The sequence below is a fragment of the Neovison vison genome, chromosome 11 (assembly GCF_020171115.1).
Source record: "Neovison vison isolate M4711 chromosome 11, ASM_NN_V1, whole genome shotgun sequence".
In the NCBI taxonomy this organism is placed as follows: domain Eukaryota; kingdom Metazoa; phylum Chordata; class Mammalia; order Carnivora; family Mustelidae; genus Neogale; species Neogale vison.
The window spans coordinates 112,805,656-112,820,753 of NC_058101.1; the positions used below are offsets into that span (position 1 = coordinate 112,805,656).

General features: G+C 36.5%; 1 protein-coding gene across 2 annotated transcripts in view; it reads right to left on the bottom strand.

Annotated features, from left to right (window-relative positions):
• Positions 1–5,085: 5,085 nt before the first annotated feature.
• The window catches only part of PDLIM5 (PDZ and LIM domain 5), a 204,400-nt gene continuing 194,387 nt past the window's right edge, over positions 5,086–15,098 (bottom strand). For both annotated transcript variants that reach the window (XM_044224465.1, XM_044224464.1), the window contains exons 11-13: positions 13,212–13,332; positions 9,976–10,091; positions 5,086–8,331 (exon numbers count right to left, since the gene is read on the bottom strand). In XM_044224465.1, the coding sequence (XP_044080400.1) occupies positions 8,242–8,331; positions 9,976–10,091; positions 13,212–13,332 (327 nt within the window). In that variant the 3' untranslated portion in view covers positions 5,086–8,241. The remainder of the gene's footprint in view (positions 8,332–9,975; positions 10,092–13,211; positions 13,333–15,098) is intronic.

Consider the following 15,098-nt stretch of genomic DNA (forward strand, 5'->3'; position numbering starts at 1 on the left):
ATTCAAATTAAAACCACATTGAGATACTACATTACACGTAAGAATGGCCAAAATTAGCAAGACAGGAAACAACATGTGTTGGAGGGGATGTGGAGAAAGGGGAACCCTCTTACACTGTTGGTGGGAATGCAAGTTGGTGCAGCTACTTTGGAGAACAGTGTGGAGATTCCTCAATAAACTAGAAATAGAGCTTCCCTGTGACCCTGCCATTGCACTACTGGGTATTTACCCTAAAGATACAGATGTAGTGAAAAGAAGGGCCACTGTATCCCAATGTTCATAGCAGCAATGGCCACGGTCGCCAAACTGTGGAAAGAACCAAGATACCCTTCAATGGGCGAATGGATAAGGAAGATGTGGTCCATATACACTATGGAGTATTATGCCTCCATCAGAAAGGATGAATACCCAACTTTTGTAGCAACATGGACGGGACTGGAGGAGATTATGCTGAGTGAGATAAGTCAAGCAGAGTCAATTATCATATGGTTTCACTTATTTGTGGAGCATAACAAATAACAAATAACATGGAGGACATGGGGAGATGGAGAGGAGAAGGGAGTTGAGGGAAATTGGAAGGGGAGGTGAACCATGAGAGACTATGGACTCTGAAAAACCACCTGAGGGTTTTGAAGGGGAGGTTGGGGGAGCCAGGTGGAGGGTATTAAGGAGGGCATGGATTGCATGGAGCACTGGGTGTGGTGTAAAAACAATGAATACTGTTACGCTGAAAAGAAATTAAAAAAAAAAACAAACTTGATTTTCCGTTTCTCCAGTTATTAGAACCTTACAGGGGATAAGTGTGCCCTAGCGTGACAGGTAATATACCACATGAAAGACAAAGATGATATAAGAAATTAAGTTATTATTATAGATCCACTGGGCTTGAGATTCATGGTTTAGTTTACTGTGAAGGGGAAATCATTTATCTCTTTGCTTTCCATTACTGAATATAAAAATAATCTATTTTTCTATGTAATAGGGGTTTAAGTTGTAACAATAAACTTCTTGTTAACAGTAATACCGACTGGGGTGCCTGGGTGGCTCAATGGGTTAAGCCTTCACCTTCAACTCAGGTCATGATCTCAGGGTCCTGGGATCGAGCCCCGCATCGGGCTCTCTGCTCAGCAGGGAGCCTGCTTCCCCCACCCTCTGCCTCCCTCTCTGCTTACTTGTGATCTCTGTCAAATAAATAAATAAACTCTTGAAAAAAAAAAAAACAGTGTTACCGATTAATACCACCCTTCGATTGAGAATGTCTTATTCATTTTAACTGTAGGGGAAAAAAACCCTTTGGCTCTATCTTAGTAGACATGTGATACATCTCTTAAATACTGAGAACTTTCATTATCCTGGATGTTTAGGCCTAGACCTTCGAAAGCAGCAATCGAAGCTACATTGTGTTAACTTCGCATATTGAATTATCAGAGGATTTTTGGCAATAGAGGATGAAGTTAGAAGAATTTCTTTGGGTTTCCAATTCACCAAGAATAACGGAGGTTTCAATTTAAAGTTTTCATTTTGTACCCAGAAGTGCCTATTATCAATGTATTGATCGTCACTTCCAAATTCATCCATCAGAACCTGTCCTGTGATAGTGAACTGGACTATTTAAGCGTTTCTCCTTTACAGTGGGCGGTGTTCAGCTTTGTCAACTGTCGGCCAAGGGAGACAAAGGAACAGTGCAGAAGTCAGGAGCTTTTCTTATTTTGCTTTTCCTTGCACCGGCTGCCTGGCTCTTCCAGGATGACTGGGGTGGGGTCGGGTTGGGGGGCTTCTGGTGGAGTTCTGCCCCAGCTGAGCTTCCAGAATGCACAGACCTTTGGTGACTTCCCACCCCTGGCCTGGCTCAGTGGCCACCTTGGCCCTCTTGAGGTGAATAGTGTGTATTTTAGGCCATAGCAACACTCCCAAGTCCCTGTGCACACCCACCCACCTAACCTTGGTTAGGTTTAAGCCCACACCTAACGTGGGCTTACCTGCTTTCTGGAGGGTTCTTTGTTCCTGGCAACAGAAGAACAGCTCTGGCTGGCCTCAGCAACCAGAGAACTTCTCTGCCATTCAGTGGACTGCAACAACAATTTCTCCAAGAAAGTCTTATCTCCAGCCATGAGGAAGGGTACTCATTGGAAGGTTGTTCTTCCTTGGGTTCCCTCTCTCAATCTTAGGGTACCCTTTGAGCTCTCTTTACGTTTTCATAGCTATTCTTCCATCTTAGCGTAATAATTCTTTATGTCTCCTGCTAATCTCGGTGTGATTTTGGCCTCCCCATTGGACCCAGTCTGATCCACCAGGCATAATCAATCACTTTCTCCCCAAACCCTAATTTAAACTCTCACCATCTACACTATGTTGATATTGTTAAAGATCAGCTAGAACTTCCTGGATAGTCAGGCATAACCAAACTCACAGATTCACATCATTGATCTATACATTTTCTTGGAGCAGAAGTTCTGGGTTCATTTTGGTGCCTCAGCTTGTTTATTAAGTTCATTTTTATCTAAAGCACTTCTAATAGTATCAGAAAAATTATTAAGCAGTAGTGTAATAATTTCACAGAGCAGAATAAATGATAAGTTTCTGTTGATGAAGCCAGGATTACTTTCACTTATATTTCCAAGTTCATACTTAGCAAGCTCCAAGAACATGTCTGCTCTCCATTTCATTCAACTCAGGAGGCTTGAGATTGTCAGGATTCTCGAGTGAACAGGAATAGAGAAAACATCTGGGGTCAGATGACCTCAGTATATGGTCACCTAAGCAAAGATTCCTATTTACACAAAAACTAATATTGGCCTGATAAGTCACCGGAGTTCAAGTTACTTTCCTATTTACCAAGGGACGTTTGGCATATCAGTGATACACTAGAGGAAAAAAATCAAAAGACAGCTCTGAAGATCTTAAAGTCCACTAAAATACTCCAAACAAACAATGGCATTTTTGAGTAAGTGCTTAGGAACAGCACCAGCTGTGTGTGCTCTACAAGCAAAGGAAAAAAAGGGAGACAAAGAAGAAAAAACAAACTTAAGTATATTTGAACCAGAGAGAAAATGTGACAATTAGAACATGATGAAAAACTAATTTGGAACCCAGTTATGAAACAGAAACTCCGTCCTTTGAAACACGGATGCATTAGAGACCGTGTCAATCAATCCACAGGCCTGGCACAGAAGTCATTTTCCTTGGGAACTATATTGCCTGAAGAGAAATTGAAAAATTATACTCTCCGTGAATTATAAATTGTTTTATTTTTCTCCCTGAGGTCAGTGATCAGCGGTTTTGCGACATGGAAATGCTTTATTCTTCCACATTAAGCAATGGCTCCAAGCTTTATTGTATGTGATTACACGGCGTTACAAGCACAGGGAAAAGAATTGCCTTCTTGGCCAACTTTCATTAAGAGGGCTCCCCCAGTGCTCTGCCATTAGTGCCAATCACTAAACACACCTTGTTTTTCCTCAGCTCTGGGTTCAAGGTGTGGAAGCCACACCTTTCTTATTAATCATTGATGTAATCTCACCACCTACTCAGACAGCTTCTAAATCATGGACTAAAGAATAGAAGTTCAGCAACATCATGCCACAGACAAATGGTTTTAAACTCTCCTCATAAAATGAACAGTTGAGTGAATCGGACACTTGCCACATTAAAAATACCTTTGCCTATCTCCTTGGTATAATACACATACAAGCTACTTTTGACTTTTGGAGGGAAAGCGATTCTTTCATGAACTTTTGGGCTCGGTGCTTCCCGAGTTAAATGCTCTCATTCATGAGCACAACACAAAACTGTACCAGTCTGAGATTTCTGTTGGGTAGCTGTGCGTCCTAACCCCTTTCCTCTTTTAAATTTTAAATACTGCAAAGGAATCATTTTCCCTTTGCGGCTCCCACACTCGGGATGAAACCTTCTCTGCGGAATTTTGGCACCCTATTAATTAGTGGTTATGAGTGGGAGCTGCTCTCTCTCAGCAACTCCTATTCTGCCATCAGTCAAGTGTGATTCTGTAATAAATTCCCACGAAGCAAACTATTTCTGGTAATTCTCCCTAATTAACACCAGGCCCGCTAATAATACATCAGTACCTATGTGTTTCTGATATAACCAAGATCTTGTCTGAGAGTACTCAAAAAGGGAAACCGCCAACCTAAATTAAGCTTTTGCTGGCAAGAAGGATTTTATATGTAGTTCTGTAAGAAAACCTTTGATAATCTTATATTGGGGACATTTTGACCAGAAAACACTGAACGACAGGGAGGCTTGTTTCTGGTTTGAGCACTGAATGGGGATTTATTGTGAACACACACTGTTGATTCTTAAGCCTATAAATCTTGCACTGGATTACTGTTTCTTAACGAAGGAATGACAGATCTCTTATTTTGTTGGTGCATTTTAATGTGCAATGACGTGATTGATAGAAACCAAACAGCAGCTATTAAAATGTCAAATGCAGACTTGATGCCCTTGTAAGTTTGGCTTCTGGAGCTTAATATACTGTGAGCAAATAGACTTGAATTTGTCTTTTATTTCCAATATATTGCCTGCAACAGAAATATTGCTCTTAACTTTATACAGTAGGAAAAAAAAATCTTACTCAAACCAATAAACAAATGAGGAATAGATGAGCTTTCCTAGTTATAGAAAAGTTAACTAATGAGATTGGGATGAGTTAACTATGAAGTAATGTACCCTGGTGGGTTAAAGTGTGAAAACGGACTTGAGGGCTTATGCTGTTTCAGTAAGATATATGATATAATACAGTGCTTGGTATGACAGGTTATTCCAATAAACAGTTTCAGCAATAAGTATTTTCTACAACAATGAGGCTTGTTTATGTATTGACTTACAAACACGTACTGTCTGCATGCTACATGCAGAGCATAAAAATGGATTAAAATAGAACAAATGTGACAATCTGTTCAAATGTTTGGTTTCTGGGACATTTTGATAGGCGAAAATCATAAAAGAGAGATTCTCCTGAGAATCATTACTTCTTTTCCTCTCCTGTGAACACTATTTTATTCCCATGATGGAATTCCAATGGAAACCACTCACTACCCAAAAAAGAAAGACCAGGAGAGCTTGTTTATATCACTGCAGCCATTTATTTATTCAGCATGTGCACATTAAGGTATTACTACACTGATCATATTTCTCACGTGGTTTTTAATTAGAAAATGTATCCAAAAGCAAAACAGTACAGATGTATACAAATGTAAAGAGACAGAAAATAGAGATTAACAGATAAGGCAAATGATACTTTGAGAATCCAAACCCAATACCTTAAAATATGGAGAAGAAAGATGACAAACTGAAACTGCCCTAGATTTGGGTCAAGTTTTTCATTGTTTTCCCTTCCCTTATGTCTGAAAAGCCTTTCCTTTCAACAGAGATGATGAAAAAAGCTCTAAACCTCACAAAACTGTGACTGTAACACAGATTCATACTTGAACAAGGGAGAGGAAGGAATTATTTTCTATAAATAATATACGGCCCCTTAAAAATGGCACCATGAAAACAATTTTGTTGTAGATAATTTTAACGATAGGCTACACTAAATTTTGAAGATTTAAACTCTTATTTCTGTTTGTCTTCCTACTGTGACCAAATCACTAGGCTTTAGTTTTAGACTCTAACTGTAGCCTGAATCAATAAGAAATAGGTACGCTACTCTAAGCACAAGCGGCAGGGATCCTCTCTAGGCTGCCACTCTAGCGGGCAAAATGCAGCCCTTTTAAGTCTAGAGAAAAGTTAGAAACTGGAAGCTATTGCTAGTATTTTCAATCTGGGAAATACAAGTAAAGATGTTTAAGAGTCATATACTGTAATTTAAATCTGTATTATACTAAGTACAGCATTCCAAAATATACATCAAGAAATACTAAAAGTAAATGCTCTACAGTAAAGAGGTAATAATTAAAAAAATGCTACTGACATGGAATATTTATAATCAGATAAATAAATATTCAGGGAGCTCACCAGAAGAATAAAGTGCTCTGCCAGTTATTAAAAGATTAACGCTGGTGTATTAAATATAGCATTCATTCCCCACTGGAAAATACAGAGATTCTTCTGGGTTATAGTCAATACTTATTTCACAGGATTAACTGATTTAGAATAGATATAAAGCTTTGTCACAAAGAAGAAGAACAAAGCACAAAGACAAAATGATAAATTAAGAAGCAATGTTATCTTTTTAGGGATAAAATTTAGAGGAATACAACATTAAGCTCCATGAAATAATGTGCACAATGAGAAGTCTAATAAAAATGACATCCTTAATGTCAGATAACTTAATAAGAAATCCCGGTCAAATAAAATTCTGGAAAGGAAATACCCAAATGTCACTGACTTTTCAAATACTATCTTGGCATAGAATCTACAAAGGCAAAACTAAACAACACCAAAAAAAAAAAAAAAAAAAATCATCTCTACTAAACATCCAAACAGAAACACCAATTTCTTTATATTGTGTAAAGCAAGAGGCTGACACGAAGTTATGTGATAACGCACATCAGCCAGCATGGACGCTACCGGTGGTTTCAGCAGCAATGAGAAATAATGTACAATTCAGTTCCAGCACTTTATTTCAAAAGTAAAACTTCCTGCCTCCCTACAGATGCAGGGTGAGAAGGCAGTTCAGGGTTGCTACTGGTGAAACCACTTCTTGTCACCCTCTCATGCTCTGACTCTCAGTTAATTATTATCTTCATATAATACAAATCTGCTAGACCGTAAATGAACAACTTTCAGGACAGATGCCTTGAAAAGTTCTTAGGGAGGTTAAACAAATATCAGAGCCTAAAACCTCCCTCTATAACAAATATGCACACAATGGAAACGAAGTCCTTTGTGAGTTATGGGGCAGGGAGGAGGACTTGGGCTCTGTCTCAACTTTAAGCACCTCACCCCAGACACATTAGTATTTTTTAGTGGGATTGTGGGCTTTCATCCATTCTGGAAACAAAGAGAAAAACTATCAAATGTCATAATCTGTTTTCCCACTGGGCAAATACCAATAGGATTCACAATTTCACAACTGTTGCTCTGTCTTCATGGGCTACATAATTTTTTCCCCAAATAAAGAAAACAAATAATGAGCCAGTATGAATAACTGATCACGTTCCCCTCCTATACTACCAGTCTCTTGGAATAAAAGCTTTCCAAACATCGTGATCACACTTGGAAGTGATTTATATATTCCTGAGAGAGAACTACGAAAAGAAAAGAAAGAAAAAAAAAAAAAACACTTAGATTTTTATCACATCCCCAAGCCAATATTTTACTTTTCTAATGTAGAACTAAGAAAAAAATTATTCTTCAAAGACAGTTCTCAAACCTTTATCAGTCAGTAGTACAAACCTGAAACTGATGTAATGGATTCACTGTCTGAAAAGGGGAGAATTTTAAAAAATTTTTTTGAATGTAGTCCTCTGACTTCCTGTAACTCCTAACCTCACTCTATTCTAACTCACTCTCTCGACCTCAGCATGAGGGAAGGGGAAAAAAATGGGAGCTTCACTAATATAGGTGATAAAATATACACAATGGATAGAAATGGTCATGTTTTAATAATAGGCAAAAATTTGAAATTTGTAAGCAATGTGGTGGCTTTTGGGGGGCTGGATAAGAGAAACAGATAACATCTCTTATTGGCATGGCACATTTTGATGAAAATCTTACTAGTTTTCCCACTGGAATGATCAGTAAGATTTAAAAAAGTACATAGCAGTTTTTTAAAAAACTGACACCTACTACTGATAAAATTCTGTTTAAACTCCTATTTCCTCTTTTAAAGATAAGCACTATTTTTAAAAAAAATACATTTAATGATAGAGTGTAAGGCAATTTTCATTGCCTTTTACAGATTTACTCAGAACTACCTAACAAGGCAAGAAAGTATCATTAATTCAGCATAGATGTTAGAGGTTTTATTCTAAAATTTAATTCTCCACTTATTTATTCTATGATGAATTTAATAGTCAACCAGGAAATTGGTTTTTGTAAAAATTTCATGGACAGAAAATACAGGAAAAAAGTAATCATAAATGCCAAACTGTCCCTTTACTTTATGAAGCCAAATATTTCCTCATAGACTTGGTTTTTAAAGCTGGAATTTATCCCTCCAGGGCCACTATTATTTTTCAAAATTCCCATAAATATTAAATCTAAAAATTAATTGGTAATTCCAATTCTCCTCTTTCTCTTCAAATTTCTTCTCCACCCCTGAACTGTTGACTTTTAAAAATTCACAGAATGAGCATGTTTCTTGCAAAGCGGCTTGTCCTTCTTGGAGAAAAAGGTCTGACCTTCCAAACTTTCACAACATACCTGAAAAAGAAGCATTATTTAAAAGAATATCATTACTTTATCAAATATGCCTACAAGGGAAAAACAGCTTTTCACTCGGTGGGTAAGACAAAGCACTTTCATTGGCTGTACTAGACGCTCTGACATTTAATGATTACTATGGTATTTCATATATTTTTCAAAAGCAATAAAGAATGACCTTTTCCTAGAATGCATTCTAATTTATTTAAATCACTGATCATTCTTTTTCTTTATGAGGCCCTAATAAGAAAACACATAAAGAGGTCACATTAATTGTAATTTCTCTTCCCAAATGCTCCTCAGTGCTTTCAACTTGCTTCCTGTTGCAGGGAACCATGGCACTCACAATGGAAACACAATACAATTGCTTAGCCCAATATTCCCAAAACCCCAAACACAGAGGCACAGAATACCTGAGAATTCTTTTTAATTCATTGCCTTGGTTTCTTATAGTAAAAACATCTTGTTTTTACTGGTCAACACCTGGCTACTGGATGATTATACAGTTCACTTACTATCTGCATTTATGTGATCCTATCTTTCCTATTGCCCTTCTTAAATATGATAGTATAATAGAGCAGCTCTACCAGGGAACAGGAGAAGGCAAGTCTTCTAAGTTGTTGTACTTTAAAGATCTCATGAAGTTTAAGAGAAGGAAGAAGTACACAAGATGAATTTAACAGTCAACCAGGTAATATTTGGGGTCATCATTTGACTTCAATTAACTTTACTTTTTTCCCTTCATTCAATGGGTATTGAAAACTATTAGATATATTAAATCTAATTTTAAAAAATCAAACATCTGAACAGAGTATCTTTATTGGATATTTCCTTTCTAAATTAAGAAGAGTCTTAAGGGGGCGCCTAGATGCCTGGGTGGCTCAGTCAGTTAAGCGCCTGCCTTCAGCTCAGGTCATGATCTCAGAGTCCTGGGTTCAAGCCATGTGTTGGGTTCCCTGATCAGCAGGAAGTCTGCTTCTCCCTCTCCCCTCTCCCCTGCTCCTGCGTGTTCTTGTTCTCTCTCTCTCGCTCTCTCAAATAAATAAATAAATAAATAGAATCTTTTTTTTTTTTTTTTAAAGTCTTAGGGTAAATGTCTCTACTATAGCTATTCTCATCATTAAAAATAAAACAAAAAATATTAGAATATCAAACAAAATAAGTAAATGTATCACTAAATGTTTATTACAGTCCTAAAGGGAAAAAAAATTCATGGACTATTGCTGTGGAAGGAAGTAAATCAACATACAGTTTGCTTCCACTCTTAATTCAACAACAGATCTTTAGAATTGTTTGTTTCTATTTCAGGTACCCATGTTTCCAAAAATTACTAAAAACACTTCAATAAAAAAGAATTTAAAAAAAAAAGTAAAGGCCTCTTACTGTTTTAAGAAATATGTGGTTTCTCCTTATAAACACAAACTTATTAAAAATAAGATTTTCTCTAAAGGAGTAAGCACCTTGTTCCATGCCAAACAATTCAAAAAATGCCAAAACTTTCAATGAACAACTTTTAAAATCACTGTAAAAATACTTTTGTGTGTGAAGGACTGAATGATATAAGAACTGTTATTTCCATTTAGTGCTTAGGCTAAAACTGGCCCTACTGTGCTCCTCTAATTTGAAAGTAAGATGTTTACTTACTGAGCATACAAAGCAAGTGTCATGCCAGGTATAGCCCAGGGCCTCCAGGAACATGTCGCCAGCTTCTATGGGAAATTCACAGCCATGGCATATGGTACCAAAAAGGGCGTAATAATCTGTATAGGGGCAGGGTGGGTGGGGGTGGGGAGACATAATTTAAACATTACAAAGCTTTAGAATAATAGTTTCTAGAAAGCAGCAACAAACTGGAATTAAATGAGAAGATGAAGACAGAGTTACTAGTAACCGGAAAATGTTCAGAAGACACGTTTGGCTTGAGAAATAAAGTGTAGCATGTTTCAGGGTAACTTTGGGGTGTTTAATTCAGGGTAATTACCTTTGGGGTAAATGTTATTTACATAATTAACGTTTTTTATTCCATTTTCCCACATAATACTTCTCGCATATCTCCAGTTACTTAAGTGTCCAAATACATATGAAGAACAACTCTGATCCCTGTTAAGTTATCAACAGACAGGACTGTTTTAACAAAAGACAAGGGAACCTCCAAAAACTAGCAACAATAAGACTACAGAACATAAAATAAGAAGAAATATCTGATATCAGCACATTTTGTAGAGTATCTGACTTGGTAGGAAGAAAAAAAAAGTCACAAGAAACTTCCATGAATTAAGTGCCGTGACTGAGTTTCTAGTTGGACTGTATCATAAGTCTTTTGCTGTGATTTCCTTTCAAATTTATGACTTACTGCTGAAAATCCTTAGCCAGAGAATACCATTTACTTGACAGAGATTATAGTTATAAAATACTAATAGAATTTCCTTCCGAAGAGAGCAGTATTGATGAGATGTTTCTTTATTATTACTAAATTAGAATTTACTGGCAATTTTCTTTTATGCAGCTGGAGTAGAAAGTAGACTTTCATTTCTAACTTAATTTACCTCTCCTTAACCATTTTCAGTATTTCTTAGCACCATTTGCTCATCATACGTTCAGAGTTCTACTATGTGCCTAGCACTGATGAGGGTTATAGTGGTGAAGACAGAAGCAGCTGTTCTCTTTATGGTGCTTATAATCTCACTAGGAGTAGGATGTCATCATTTATTGTATTTTTAAAATAAGTGATAATGAATAATTTCAGACTGTGACAAGAACCACGAAAAAAACCAGTCACATGATACAGAATAGTTGGGGGCAGTACATAACACTCCATTAACTAAGTGGGCTTGGAAAAAGCTTCTCTGCGGAGGTAACAGTTGTGCCAAGACTTGACAAAAAAAAAAAAAAAGAAAAATCACCATAGAAAATCTGAGCAAGAACAGGTAAGTTAGAAGAAACAGCAAGTACAAAAGCCCTGATGCAGGAAGAATATTAGCATGTTCAGAAAAGCAAAGGGGATAGGTTTGCGTAGAACTCAAGTGACAGAAAATAAGATGGTAGAAGATAAGGTTGGCCTAATAAGGAGTGCAGTGATTCCTCAAGGGGAAGTCAAAAGGTATCAAGTATAATCTAATTCACACTGAAACAAAATATTATCATAGCTGCTATTTGAGGGTCGGGGGGAAAGAAGATATACCATTTTAGTTGGTAATTAGAGTGTCCAGGCAAAGAGAGTGGGCTGGATTTAGTTCTGACTGTTGAGGTAGAGAGAAATGAATCAATCAATATACACTGGCGGTAGAACTGCCAGATTTTACTAATTAGATTAGACATGGCAAGAGCAGAATCTTATGGTTTGGGATACTGGACAGTGGGGCATTTACTGAGATGGAAAGTCAGTAGTAACAAATGGCGGGAGGTTAAAGAAATACAACAAAATAGATCAAACTGATTAGAAGTGACATTAAAGCAAATCTTCAATAATGCTGTTCCCTTTCTGTAAGCAATTTTTGGGTTTCAAAAATCGAACTTCTTAGACTACATTAAATATGATACTAAGGTTAGTTTTGTATGTGTTTGGCTACACAGGGACTATCTGCCAGTTAGTCCAATGTCTCACAAAGCTTAATTAAAAAAATAATAATAAAGCTCTTTTTTCTGGGTGCCTGGGTGGCTCAGTGGGTTAAGCCGCTGCCTTCGGCTCAGGTCATGGTCTCAGGGTCCTGGGATCGAGTCCCGCATCGGGCTCTCTGCTCAGCAGGGAGCCTGCTTCCCTCTCTCTCTCTCTGCCTGCCTCTCAGTCTACTTGTGATTTCTCTCTGTCAAATAAATAAATAAAATCTTTAAAAAAAAATAAAGCTCTTTTTTCAGAAGAACTAGGTGAAATTACAAAATATATTGAAATATTCTGATTGAATCAGGGTAGGAAGCTTGTAGCCATCCTGTCCCAAAATAGAGCATAGATGGGCTAGATCACTGAATTCCCAGAGAGCTTCCTGGTGGACAGTATGGCATAGATCTAGACTGGTCCCAACTAGGAACTAAAAGGAACTGAGTGAGCAAAAAAGGGTTCAAGTGATGTCCAATTTGACTAGCCTAAAATCAAAAGTTGACAGCTCCTTTAACTTAACTAGTGTGCAATATTCCCTTCCTCCAGCACCGTAGTTTGAGTTTCAAGGCAGATCAACAATAAAACTCCATAGTGGAAATACAGTGGTAGTGAATATAGACATGATAAAGGGAAAATACTTTATTTTCTGAAACATATGTATGGTACTAATACCTAAGAAAGAGTAATATTAATATTAAGTGTTATGAAAGTTTACTTCTAGCCTCTGGAAAAAAAAAGATGTGTTCAGAGCTCAGGTAATAAGAAATGTAGTACATAGGTCCTTGGAGCCTATTTATTAAAAATAATTTTACTAAGGGAACCATCCAAGCCAAGATTACCTTTCCATTCAGGAAGAGTAAAAAAAGACTTCCAATTTATTGTCAAGACCATTGCCTTGAAGAGCAAATCAGTATCACGTTCAGAAGGTGATCATTTCTCATGTTTAAAACCACTCAAAATTCACTATTAGCGTGTAAGAGGTGGCTTTAAGCTACACAAATTTGTAGAATTCACATCCGTAAACTATTAGGGATTCAAGTAAAATATTTTCCCACTAGGTAATGCTTATATGCTCATTTCTCTTAATGAAAAATTGGGAATATCTATTTTAACAAATTCATAAAAATTTTACATAGTTTTTTGTTATGTATTTAGCGTAGCTTTAAATGCCCTGAAAACAGGAAATCTACTTTGCCCAATATTTCCTTTCAACTTTATAGTAATGTAAGGGTTAATGTTTTATCCTTACTCAAAACTTAAGAAACTAACGGCTTTAGGATCTTACCAGTCTCACAGTAGGGTTCACCATCCTCCAAATGAAAAACATTATTACGAATGGGTTTTCCACAGGCCACACAAACAAAACAGGAAACGTGCCAAGTTTGTTTCAGAGCATTGATGACTTCCTGTTATAGAAAGGTAATTGGTTGTAAAGAAAGATGACAATACACACATGTTTATTTTACGAGTTGTACACAGCCCTTTTAAACTGACTCAACGTAGACACACGCTTTGTCTTTACCATGAGCTTTTCCTCTAGGTAACAGATGACACTTTAGGACCGACTCACAAATCATCTAAACTGATACACTATAAAATAAGCGTGTTTCCCATAAATACACATCAATAAACTTATGTAAAGAATGATTATGTTTTTTAAACAGTATACATGTGTTGAATAAAGTAAGCACTTCATAAGTGCTTGCTACAAAACCTTCTGCTTTCTCTCAAAAGGGTGTCAGGGAACATTCACTTACGAAGGTTTCATAGTATTATCTTGAAAATGTCATGCAGGAGAAACAAGAAAATGTCATGGAGGAAGGGCAAAATATTTGAAAACTGAAACAAACCTGTGCTTTGGTGCATTATGGAAGCAATAACATAATCAGTGTAATCCAATCAGTTTAACACATGTTTAGGATTCTGGAAATCAGCTGTGACTACACTAAGCACACACTCAAACGAGTGTCTGAAGTTTGAACCATTAAGTATGGATTCTAATCAACAATAGCCCTTTCGTTAAAAACAGCATTATCAAAGACTTGGGCAGATTTTAATTAGTAAAAGAAGTCTTGAGAAGCTAGTTTTGTAAAGAATCATTTCTTTAGATTGAGAGAGATGGAGCCATTAAACATTATCTTTAAAGAATAGTTAATAATATGGGGATTCACTCTTTCCATAATATCTATCACAAAAAAAGAGGATGCTACACATAGAGTATGGCCATAATTTTGTAAATGAATTACTTATAAAGAGAAAACTGGAAGAAGATACATCCTAAGGTTAATAGGAATTATCTAGGGTTGGTAAAATATATAGGTCACTTTAATTTTCTTCTTAACATTTTTGGGTATTTTCTAATTGCTGTAGAGTGAAATTTTTTTTGAAATATTTTTAATAATACAAATTGCTGAAATAAAATAAAATGACAGAGTAAATTATTAGCCTTAGAAAATGTCACAGTTCACTACTGAAGGATACTGAGGAGAAATGGCAATTGTTTAGATCCAAAAAGATTACTATGAATATGTACAACAAATGTACATTGAACCAAGTTGTTTCTCAAGGCTTTTGGCATTTACTTCCCTTTCAATCCTTGAGACAGATTACTATTCCTTCTTTAACAGGAAATCAAACAACTAAAACACAACCCAGAGAATCTGTCTCTGTAGTGAAGTTATGGTCCGTCTCTAAGGCAATGAGGGTAAGATTTCTATTTCCTAGAACCTCATTTGGTTCTAAGATTATTACCTGACTCTGTATTATTATTCTAGAATATACAGAATATATTTATAAGTTGAAAGAGTCTTATTATTTATCCATTAGGAAGTTACAGCCTGTATAATTCTACTCATTTGTTCCCAACATATTGTACAAATTAATAATATAAAAATATTTCATGTGGCATAGTTACAATTTTAAGTGTCCTCCAAGTTTTAGAACCATTTAAAGACGTAATCTGAAATTCAAAGTACTCAATAATTCATATTAGCTTTTCTCTCAACTGATATGAATTAAAGTTTCATTATTATATATTTTTTAAAAGGTTTTTTTATTTATTTGACAGATAGAGATCACAGGTAGGCCGAGAGAGAGAGAGAGAGAGAGAGAGAGAGAGAGAGGAGGAAGCAGGTTCTCTGCCGAGCAGAGAGCCTGATGTGGGGCTCGATCC